Source organism: Lepidothrix coronata, unplaced genomic scaffold (genome assembly GCF_001604755.1).
Source record: "Lepidothrix coronata isolate B3197 unplaced genomic scaffold, Lepidothrix_coronata-1.0 Scaffold30, whole genome shotgun sequence".
In the NCBI taxonomy this organism is placed as follows: Eukaryota; Metazoa; Chordata; class Aves; order Passeriformes; family Pipridae; genus Lepidothrix; species Lepidothrix coronata.
Window position 1 is genome coordinate 4453236 of NW_016690210.1, and position 12354 is coordinate 4465589.

A 12354-nucleotide genomic window follows, 5' to 3' on the forward strand; every position below is an offset into this window, starting at 1 on the left:
AGTCTGAGGGATCTTTCCAGAGCTGCAGCTGCCAGTTCCAAGTTCAGCATCAGGCACGGATGGTGTAGATGAGGATTTCCTCCAGATGCAGCATTCCTTGCCATTTATCTACATCAAAGCTCCTCTGAGCACTTACTCAGCTTTGTGGGGCCCTTCTGGAGTTTATAAATATTAGGGTGGCACCCGTCTGCTCCAAAGATCTTAATACTTTCATACAAAAGATAGAAAGTCTTTGAGATACGCAAGAAAGAAAGAAAGAAAGATATGAAATGAAAATATAAAGGTGATTGGGGTTTTTATCTTGTTTTTGGTAGTGCATAGCATTTTTATATTGTCCTTAAAATGTGATTGTTAATTATTTTCCTCTATAGAGGTGTATGACTGTAGCATACAGTTACAGATTTATGTTGGCTTGAGTTGGTTTTATTACCTGGTTTTATCCCCTCTAAGATATTTTTAATTTAAGAAAGTTTCAATAAAAGCATCATGGAGAAATTTCCTCCACAATTCTTGTAATTTAATCCATACTCATCAATGAGGAAAAGCTGCAGCTGGGGAGAAAAGAAATAAGCATCTCCAGTAATCCAATCAAGACTGTTCACAGGTACACAGTACACAAGGGAAAACTCACCAGAATGGCAAGGAATAACTAAAGAAACTCCAATAAATAAGAGTTTGTGTAATTTTAAAGTTTTCCCTTCTCTTTTGATGTTGTCAGCTATACTGACCTGGGACTGTTTCACCTTTGGCAATTGATTTTGAAGAGTGACCACGAGCTTCTTTGGCAGTATCAGATAGACTCAGCTTTGGTTTAGTTTACTACCCATCTTCAGTAGTGTTACTGTAATTTATGTTTAATTATGACCACGGCCTGATTACATGAGAAACGTGAATTTTTCCCTCACCATTCCTTGACCAAGACCCTCCTTCCCCCGTGCTCTCTCCCAGCCAGGTGTCTGGGTCGGTGTGAGCCAAGTGTCTGACAAAGGGGATGTGCTCACCATGTCTGAAGGGCAGTGAAAAAGAACTCCTAGTTCAAAAGAGGCAGCTCTTATCCAGTTGCACAAGGAAATGAGGTTTATGCTTTCCCATGTTCACATATACGTGCAGCTTTCCCAGGAACTTTTGAACCTGGTGGTCAAGTCCAATGGAATTAAACAGGGGCAAGGTGCAGATCCCAGAGATAAGCTCCAACTGCTCTTTGAAAATGAGTGGCAGCAGAAAAGAGACCTGATGGTGCCCTCAGAGAGGAAAGGTGGCAGTGAGCATCTGCCCCATCTCACTGAGCAATGGAGAACTGACACCGTGAAGGAACATAAAAACAACCCCACTAAGGAAAAAAATGCAGTGGAGATTTATCTTCCTAGACAAACATCAGTCACCTGTTAAGACACGCACTCGTGGGAAACCTGGCCTCCTTAATTATGGTGTGGCAGGGCTTGTGTGCTACACCTGAGCTCTGCAGCTACAGCCTGCGCTGCCACACCGTAGATTTCCAAGCTGATTTAATTATAGACTTTTGCCAGGCATCAGCCAGACTTATTCAGGGTTAGTTGGTGGCTTTTTATGACCAACAGTTTTGCAAGGATTGAAAATGTCTGTGCCTGCCATGACCAAAAACGTTATCTCTTTTCCCTGCAACCACAGTACATGTCTGTTGCTCAAAATATGAAGTATTTTCAGTTCATAGAACTTGCACATCTAAATAATATGGCAGTTTGTCAGAAATCTGGTGGGCCTCCAATATTCTCTCTCACAAAGTACTAGCAGTTCATACTCACCTTCAGTGCCAGTATCATCCTCAAGCTTTGTAAGGGGAAGTGAATTAATACCTGGGTTACTGATCAAAGTACCCAGGACCCTTTTATACTTGGAATCTGAGGCAGAGGTTTTGGTGCTTCCTACATCTTTTGGATAACAAAATGCTGTCAAACCACAAAAATTTCTTGTTCATGGTCATCATGTACCTTTTACATCAAACTTTTAAATGAAAGCACTGTAAAGGCTCTTAGGATGTAACTGATAACTCTTCTTCCAAAAGCAGCCTCTGAACAACTTACCTGCCCTGTGGTTCACCAATGCTGTGCACACAGTATGTGCATACCCTTAGAAGACTACAGGCAAATGAAACTTGAAAACCCAATAAAATTTTAAGAAATGGGTTTTTTAGTGCCCAAGCTCACACTCAGCTACTTCTTAGGACTTGAAAATAAACTTTTGAATGAAACAATAGTGATTAATCTAAAAATACACCACCTTAACCTGGCAGTTAAGAATTTGTGCTGTGCAGTGTTTTGGGAAAGGCTATCAGGGACTGCAGGGCATTTTCTCCCTGTGAATAGTCAGTGTCCTTTTCTTCTCTTTCCTCATGAAGAAGTCCCTTTCCCAGCTTTGAAACGATTGATGTCTTGATCTGTTTTCAGACCAACCATTACTCTTGCCAGTAAATCATTCCAGGTCTCAAGAGCAAAGTTCCTTCTGCTCATATGTCAAACATTATTGTTCCATACTTTTTAATACGATGTTAGATGTATGTATTTCAGAATGAAACCTTAAACTTTTAAATTAAACCCAGGATCTATAAGGAGACGTACTGGAAACATGGGTGAAAATGAAGAATGCATCCCTGTGAAAGGAAATGACTACTTGCAAACTGGGGGCTGAAATTCACGATCACAAACACACCTGTAAATGCTTTGCTTGGATTGTCATGGCACTGTGTCCTGTCTGCTGGCAAACTAATGCTCATCTTTTTATGAGCCCATTCAATCTGAAACTGAGTTACAGCCCCATTCTCAATTGTTTTAGTAATTGCTGATGCAGTGGTATCCTTGCTGCACTTGCTGGTTCAGTCTGCAACTTTTTATGATCCACATCTGCACACAAATCCTAGTTCAGACAGATTCTTCTCATGCAACTCAAATGGTAGGCAGCACTCGTTGTTTGCTCTCCTCCTGTACTGAATGTGGACAACTGACAGGTTTGTAGGCTTTGATAGGTTCACCTTGCTTTTTGTGAGCCTAACGAATGCTATGGCTGCTCTAACAGGTGTATTCTTTGCTCCAGAACTGGGAATTTTTGTTCAGTGTCTTCCAACAAGCCACTTTCCCATGACGACAACTGATTCCCCAAGACCTTATCTTTTAGCAGAAAACCATATTTATCTGCTGCAGCATTCCAAAATTAATCCAACTGCCCTCCAAAGTTCTTGAAGCGTTTTCTCTACTACAATATTTTGGCCCAAAGCCCCCCATATATTATGCTTGGTATTCCTTGTTTCCAGCTTAACCTGTCACACCTGGGTGACACGGCCTAGTGAGACTCCAAGCACTTGGCATCCAGAGGAAGGCAAGACCTCTGCCAGGTGATGCTGCTGGAGCAGCAAAAGCATTTGCCTCAGCTCAGGAGGGGATTCCTTAATCCCATTTTTCTTCCTTGTGCATTTTTGTACTGTTTTTTCTTGTTAACCTTTTTTATGGCTCTTCAGACAACAATTTCATTTCAAAACATAAGTGAACGCTCGCTCACATTCTGAAACTTCCTATTGTGTGGCCCGTGTGGGACTCAGCTTCGTGGCCCTGCAAAAAGGAAGAAACGGTTGCCTACATGTTTAGGTGTGTGAAATTGAGAGAACAATTTAAATACACTGCATTTTTGGTTGCATTCTAAATGGGACATAGTGTTTAAATACTTTTTAAAGATTTTTATGTCATGGAGCCACAGACCCACAAAGAATGTCTCTCACCCTGTACGCTACCACTGTGAAGGAGATAGATGTAACTATGGTCACTGATTTTCTTGATTATTTTTTCTTTTAAATTCATCTGAAGACGGGAACAAGGTATTCTTGGTGAAGTGTTGTCAGCTCTGTATTTTAAAGCCAACCTTTAAACCGTTTCATCCGATAATTCAGCTTTGACAGTTTTTTTTTTTCTCTGTGTGGGGAACAACTGTATAATTTACCTTTGTTAACGAGTTTTAAGAAGTTGCACGTGTGCTAAAGCACTTTGACAGAAATAAATACTTTCGTAAAGTGGAACAGTTCCTAATCCCTTCAAGAGAGCTTTGCTGTCTCCCACAAACCATCTAATTCAAAACTTGGAAACAGGGATGTGTAAAACTTCCAACTTTCATACACAAGCCTCTGTGCAACACGTTAAAAATCGGGGAACACGGTGTATCAGGTGAGTACTTAAGTGCTCTAAGATCGACCTGGCGTCTCGGGCGCTGCTTTTAAGCGTCTCTTAAGGGACGGTGGCCACCAGTGACTCGCACGACTGGAAGAGCGCATTTAAGAGCACTCCCGAAAGGTTAATTCACCGCTTTTAGGGACAGTGTTTTTACCAATAACACGGAGGGTTCAAATCGTGCCGCGGAAAATACTTATACGCTGTTGGAAAACGAAAAAAAAAAACAACAAAACAATAAAAGCAAAGCTCTGCAAGCCCGGTTCGCACCGCGGGTTCTTTATTGCCACACGCGGGAGCGCGGCCGGAGCGCCGCTCCCTCACCTGGGTGGCCCCTTCCCGCGCTCCGGGGCAGCTCCGGGTCCCTCTGCCGGGGGCGATAAGGGCCGATATAGGTGATATAAGGGCGATATAAGTGTGATAAGGGGCGATATAAGCGACGACAAGGACGCTCTGTGTCCGCGCCCCACCCGCGCCCGACCCCCTCCCCGCGCCATGACGTCACACTCCCTCCCCGCGCCCATGACGTCACCGCGCCGCGCGCCTGCGCGCGCTCCCGCTCCCCCCCCCCCCCCGTTTTCCCCCTCCCCGGACCCCTCGAGCGGGCGGTGAGGGGGCGTGGCCCCCCGCGCGCGTGCGCGCGCGCCCCCGAGCACCGCCCGCCTTCCCCCCCCTCTTTTCGTGACGGTCTTTGCGTGACGGCGGCGCCGCCGCCGGGAGCGCGCGCGTGCCCGCCCGCCCTCCGCTACCGCCAGCGCCTATCGCGACCGCCTGTCGCGACCGCCGCCGCCGCCTCTCCGTCTTCTCCGCCTCCTCCTCCCCGCGCCCGGGAGCGGAACCAGCGGCCGCGCCTGGACTCCCCCCACCTCCTCTCCGCCCTTCCCCCCTCCCACTATTATCCTCCCGCCCGCCCGCCCGGGAACGCGCGCCCGGCGAGGGAGCGACCCGGCGGTGCCGCCCGCCCCGAGCCCCTCCATGGCTCCCGCGCCGCCCCGCTGAGCCGGAGCCGCCCGGAGCGGGAGGGAGGGGGCGGGAGGCGGGGGGTGCGACACGCGCGGGGAGCGGCGGCGGCCGCGGGAGGAGGAGCAGGACCGGGATCGGGAGCGGGGAGTCCCGGAGCCCCGCGCGGGCGGGCGGCGCTGGGAGCGGCCGGGATTTACCGTGGTGGCGGTGGGCGCTGAGCGGCGGGGGAGCCGGGCGTCCCCCCGCGGGCTGAGCCCCCCCGCCCGGACCATGGCCGACGACGACGTGCTGTTCGAGGACGTGTACGAGCTGTGCGAGGTGATCGGCAAGTGAGTGCGGCGGGGAGCGGGCAGGGCAGGGCGGGGCGGCGGGAGCGGTGCCCGGTGCCCCCCGCCCGCGCCGGGCACCGTGGATGCTCCGCCCGGGACCCACCTGAGCCGTGCGGGGCGCGGGTTCCCCCCGCGGCCGGTGCCCACTGGGAGGCGGAAGGGGGGAGAAGTGACCCCATGTTTCCTCAGCCACCATGATTAACCACCTCGCCATCGCTCTGGCTGCAGCAAGCGGCAACCACTTCCCACCCCTTTTCTTCTCCTCCCCCCCCTCCCCCCGATATCCCATTCCTGGCACACCCATCAAGGATTGCCTATTGGGGAAGGGAGAGAGAGAAGATAGCTCGCGGTAGATCCACCTATTCGCAGGGTGTCTGCATATTTGTGCGCCAGGTGTTGGGTTCTGCCTCTTCTTTGCTGCATAATAACCAGCTTGGTTGTGGCGCTCGGGTAGTGCTCGGTTTTCGTCCAGATCCATCACTCTCATCCGTGTGGAAATGGAGATGTACGAGGCAGGAGGAGTGCTTGGCCTTTTGAGTCTTATTATGCAACTGCTGTTAAACCGATGCTCGAGGCTTGTATCCAGCCTGGGAGTTGAGGCAGTGGCTGGCGTTCCCCGGCTGCCTCTTTCGGGTTATCGCTGTTGGATAAAAATGACAATTCAAGTCAGCAAGAAAATGCAGAGACTCCCCCAAATCAGATGGTGATAAAGAAATAAACCTGAACTCCATTTCCCCCTCCCCCCCCACTCGTTATTTTTGTGACTGCTCAGTTTTGAAATCCTTTTTTTATTTACTCATTCATCATCTTTCACGTATTTTCTGTAGTTGTGCCTATGTTGCAGAAAGATGTAGGGACTGCCTAATCTTCTGTGTGCTTCTGATTCTGAAGCTGAGATTGCTGTGGAAGCCTTAGCAGTGACACCGTTCAGTGTGCTCAGTTTTCCTTCATGACAATGGATTTTATAAGAATAATTGTTCGCTGTGTTTTTATTATAAACAAAGAATTTTTCCTGCATGTATTCTCTTGCCCGCTCTCCACCGCTCTGCTTTTCAGTTTATGTGGAATGCTGTCTACTTTCAAAGCTAGGGCTAAAAATATTCTAGAATTAATCTTTCCTCAGGATTATACTAAAATGCTAGTCTTGGACGTAGCAGGTGGCTTTGTTGTCAGCAGAAGTTTCAGCACTCAGTTCTCTTGTTTCACAAGGCATTACCACCTTCCTGTCAACACAACTTTTAAAATTATTAAGCTTAAAGGGCCTTGTTTGCCATCATAAATGGTAAACGACTGCTTTAGCTTGATGCTGGTGAGGAGCTCCTGTGGAAGCAAAACTCTTGTTATTAAAGGTGTTTTGAAGACAATTTTTGGCACACTCCCTTCACAAGTGGTTTTATGCTAACCACTGCAGTTCACACACGGTTTTATTCATGCCCGATTGCCATTAGGAAGAAGGTGCAGTGCTTATGCATGACCGCACACCCTTTCAGAGAGTGGATGATTCACAGGGGTCCAGATGTTTGCACATCTCCAGCGACTTTTTGTTTTTGTGGCTGGCGAATTTTGAAGGGGGAGCTGAAAACCGGTGGGTTAGGTATTAGCTGCAGAAGTTCCACGTCTGATTTAGGTAGTATGGGTAGTGTTGTGATGTAACTAGATCTAACAGATAAATATTGAATCACAGCAGCGTGATGATGCCAAGAGCACTGTAGCAAAAACAGGGTGGATCACTGAAAATAGCATCAGTGATGGTGTGAAGGGCTGATAGCTGGTTGTGATTGCTCAGGCTTTTCCACACAGATGTTATGTCAGTCCTCTTAAAAAAAAAACATTTAAAGTAAATATACAGTTGTATGAGTAGTGTTCCTGTTTCTTTGCAATACTACGCAGGTGAATTCCAGGGAACCAGGGATGCGGCGTCTTTGTTTAGCTTACAGATTTTGGGTACCACCTTGCCTGTCTGTGAGAAACTTGGGGAAAACTGCTGTAAATCTGCTTGGAATTGCTATGTGTGCATCTTATCAAATGTCTTTCAGTGAAACACCCACTAAATACCTGCACACTCCTGTGATCTGTTATTGATTGGTACAGCGATTTAGTTCTTGCAAATAGCACGTCTGGCCCTGATTTGCATTTTGGACACATGAAATATTAAAACGTGTAATTTATCTTTCCCACATAGGTAGTTACCACTGTCATTTAAGGTAGTAAAAGGTATTTTCATGAAGGGTGTGGGAAAGAGATCTTTGCCTGTGAAATGAGTGTTTAGTCAAAGTTCCAAAACAATTTACTAGAGAAATCAGGAGACAGTTTCTTATAGGACAGTATACAGTCCAATTTGTTGAGTCGTATTCTGATCTTTAGGATAAACTTTAAGCACTTCTAAGTACAATAAACTGACAAAACTGACTTAGTGTAAACACAGCAATAATAACTTCTGGTGAGCTGGAGTGTGGAACAATTACAGGGCAATAGTATATGAAAGAATTGATTGGAGTGACAGTGATAAACTGTTTATTATGTGACATTTAATGTGTTTAAGTCTTGCAGGTATGCATTTTTCATTTTGAATGGGTACAGGTGGAGAGAAAGACCACAAGGGATAGAGAGAAATTCTAGTTCATGTTTCCTTTGGGAAAAAAGTTAAGAGAAATCTTACTTTGCATGTATTTCCAGTATATTTTTCCATCACTGAAAGCTGTATGGAGATATAAATTAGAATAATAATCCCAATTTGTGCTGAACTTTTGAAGTGGCATTTATGACACTAACTTTAGTCACATAGTTTTACTTTACCAGATGTGTTGTTTTAGGTTACTGTCTTATCTTCACACTTGGCTGACACAAACATACTTAAAGCGAGAAGTAAATTGGAGATTTCTACATTAACCTTCAAAAATGTGTTGACATATCTCTGGATAACTAATAAGTAATGAAAAATACGGGTGTGCCATTTTTTTCATCACTTGCTTCCAGGATCCTTTGAAGAGATTCTCCCTGTATATTGGTTCAAAAGTACACAAGCTAAAATATCTAAGCCTGTTATTATGTGGATCAGGCCATGTGTTTGATTGACAGCTCCCAGATAATTGTGCTAAGTGTACTTCTTTATTTTTTATTAAAATTTTCATTCAGAATGCGTTGAGTAGTTTGTAAAACGTAGTAGGTGTAAAGTTGGGACATCTTTGGTATTCATCTGAGGTGAAAGCTGTTCTGAGTTTATCACAGGAGCTCCACATACACGTAGCAGTAGTTTCCTTTAAGCCAAAGAGGGAATGCTTGTTTTTAGTGGGTGTTGAATGTAGAAAACTGAAGCCAGGCTTTTCTCACAGAGTCCTTGTTCTGCAAGAACTTTTTTTTACATTGTGTTTCTGTACCTTTTAAGATCCATGAAAGATTGTCTGAGCTTTCTATCTGTAGGATTGGAGGTTGCTTAAAAATTTCTCCAGTTTTTTGAGTTGTAAATACAGTGAGATAAAGTTGACGAAAGTTTATTTGTGTTTAAAAGTGCTTTGGTCACAACTGAAATCGTTAGTCCTGGGGTGCTTTAGGAAGAGCATTGCCAGCAGGTCAGGGAGGTGATCCTGCCCCTCTGCTCAGCACTGGTGAGGATCACCTGGAGTGCTGTGTCCAGCTCTGGGCTCCTCAGCATAAGAGAGACATGGAGCTCCTGGAGCAAGTCCAGTGGAGGGTGACAAAGATGATGAAGAGCTTGGAGCACCTCAGTAATGAGGAAAGGCTGAGGGATTTGGGCCTGTTGAGCCTGGAGGAGAGACTAAGAGAGGACCTCATAGGTTGTCTGTCAGTGTCTGCAGGGAGGGGTCAGAGGATGGACCAGGCTCTGCTCAGAGATGCTGAGCAATAGGACAATAAAAACAGGCAGAAACTGATGCCCTGAACACAAGGAAGAACTTCTTTACTGTGTACAGGAACAGGTTGCCCAGAGAGGCTGTGGAGTCTCCCTCACTGGGGATATTCCAGACCCGTCTGGACACAATCCTGTGCCATGTGCTCTGGGATGATCCTGCTTGAGCAGGGAGGTTGATGACCCACTGTGGTCCCTTCCAGCCTGGCCCATTCAGTGAGTCTGTGATATTAATAGTCGCTTAAAGTGTAAGTTTTTGTAATTTTGTCTCCCATTTGTGCACCATATGTACAATCATTGTGCGTAGTAGTGCAGTTTTTGGCATTTCTAGTGCCAAAGTATAACGTGATGTTTGGTGCTAATGCCATCATAGCTCTCAGGATGTTCTCTGCTTGGTTCAGGCTAATCCTCTTCTGCACTGCACACGTGAGGATTTCAGTTTGTTTTCATCCCTCCCTCCCCTGTGTCAGGATGAACCTCTCTGCTTTGGGCTCTTTCATCTAGGAAAGAGTAGTTAAAGGGCCTAGAGCCTGCAGGTGTCTCTCCCTTCTCCCTCCAGACTGTCAGCACTGCTGGAACACTGCAGGAGATGTGAGGGGAGGATTGCAAGGCCTTGCAGCAGGAGGTGGGACAGGGGAATTTTGCATTAGAGTATGAAGGCTTGTGTCCCATTGAAGTCAGATAAGAGGATGGTGGTTGCAATTCCATCCTAAGCTACAATCTGGTGTTGGAGGTGTTTTAGATTTATGCCCCAGCTGGAAGTGTTCAGGAAAAGGAGGACAGAGCTCATGGCTTCCTTGTCCAAGAAATACGTAAAACTCTTAATAACTGTAAGTATTGTGATAATGAAACTATCTAGAGGTATTTTGATGGTTTCAGTGGTATTGTTTTCCATTATTGCCTCCTTCTTCACTCACAGGAGTGAGAATGCTATTGACTTTCAAACATGTCTTTTCTCTAGTACACTGTTGAAATTTTGCATTTCTTGTAAAACTGATGCAAATAACTGGTGGGTATAATTTTGACAAACCACATGAAAATGTGAAACAACTGTACTGTGTACTCACTGTAAAGTGGGGAGAGGGATATGGAAAGTGATTTGTCTAGTTTAGCTATTGAGTTTTTTAGTGCTGTTTGAAATACTAGTACAATAATAAAACATTGTCAGCTGTTTTCTCTGTTACAGTGTTTAAAAGTAACAGATTATAGTGAATATTTGATTTAAGCATGAGGTCATAATGTGCATTGCTTCAGGAAAATAGCAATAGATTATTTGTAGTGTATAGTTGCTAGAATATATCCTTAGCTAAGTTATTCTGCTGTGGATTTTAACTGTAGTAATGACCTGTTTGTACTTAGGAGGTTCTACCTACTTCAGAGAAGTAGCTGAACACAGAGTAGAATTAATATACCTGGTTGCAGAGTACAACAGTTTAATCAGTACTCTCTATTTGTAGAAAGTGTTGCTTTTTCACTGTTGTTTTGATAAGCAGCTGCTCTCTTATGTACATCCTTGTTCAGGAAGAATTCCTTCACGGAAAAGGTTGTTAAGTGTTGGATGAACTGCCCAGGGAGGTGGTGGAGTCACCATCCCTGGAGCTGTTCATGAAGTGACTGGATGTGGCACTAAGTGCTGTGGTCGAATTGACAGGGTGATGATCAGTCAAAGGCTGGACTTGATGATCTTGGAGTTTTTTTCCAACCTATATGATTCTGTGATTCTTATGGTGTGAACAAGACAGTTGTAATGATTGGGAAGTTGAGGCTCACTTCAGAGGGGGTTTTAAAGGAACTTGATTTAGGAAAATACAAACGGAGAAAGATCGTGCAAGGGGTTTGCAGATGTGATTGTGTGCTTAAACACCCAAGAGAAGGAAGCCCTCGAAGGTAAGTGCAAATGAGCAAATGTTGAGCAGTCCAGTCCTGTGTAATTTCAGGCTGAAAATTAGAAGATTTTAGACCAGTGGAGCACCTGTCTGTGAGAAGTTGCGGGATAGAAAAAGCAGCCTTGTCTTGAAGATTTGCTAAGTTAGGAATTTGATCTTTTCATTGAAATAGTATGAAAGTTTGTTGCCTTCAAGAATAGGGGCTAGGCTTCAGGATCCAAGTGATCCCTGATAATCTTTTCAATTCAAACGCAGTGCTAAAGATTAAATGCTTTGGGATAAAGAAGTATTAGGGAAAGAAAAGTGGTACGTATTTTATGTCAGCAGCCACTCACCTGCTTAGCCTTCTGTCTGGTACAATGGCCTTTTTTTATTATCTTTTATACAAATGTCATTACAATGAAAGGCAGTCAAGCAATATTAACCCTAATATGATGTTTCCAAAGATCGCTTTTCAGAAACTTGCAGTCGTATTGAATATGTCATCTAAAGAATGGTGACTCCAGAATTGAGACTGGTTGTTATAAGTGGGTATTTTGTGCCAAATTGTGGACTTGATAAAAATAACTCTCATAAATTCTTCTTTTTCCAGGGGGGAGTATGTTGTGGGTTTTTTTAAGATGCAGCATGAATACGTGTATACAGAATACATTATACACATGGCCAGAATTTTCATCCCTACTTGTTAAAAAAATTAGACTTCTCTCTTAAGATAGCGTACCAATCAGCTCTTAGAAAGAACCCCAAGAAACCCTTTTCTTTGTGTACATCAGATAAGAATGTAAGAGGATACCTTGATAAGGCATCCAGAGCATGAGAAAAGAGCGCCTTGACTTCAGCATAGCTGTAAACTAAACTGTGTTTTAGTGTGTCAGGCTGGTAACTCCCCTTCATAAACTTCGTCTGTGTTCAGAGTGAGTTACAGTGTTCCTTGGGAGGTGCCTGTAAAAGGATCGCTCCCCTTGTCAGAAACAGCAGCGCACAGCAAGCTTTGGAGCTTGTTACAAGTGTGTTACTCTGTTTTGGGGCCCCTGGTGGTCTAGTGGTTAGAGTGCTGCACTCTCACCGGTGCGACCCCGGTTCGATTCCCAGCCCCCCGGGCAGATGGAGCTCGTCAGCCCTGT

General features: G+C 45.1%; 1 protein-coding gene across 1 annotated transcript in view; it reads left to right on the forward strand.

The window, feature by feature from the left end:
• The first annotated feature begins 5333 nt into the window (after nt 1-5333).
• The window catches only part of CASK (calcium/calmodulin dependent serine protein kinase), a 202930-nt gene continuing 195909 nt past the window's right edge, over nt 5334-12354 (forward strand). Inside the window, exon 1 of the mRNA XM_017810874.1 lies at nt 5334-5479. Coding sequence (XP_017666363.1) covers nt 5421-5479 — 59 coding nt within the window. The 5' untranslated portion in view covers nt 5334-5420. The remainder of the gene's footprint in view (nt 5480-12354) is intronic.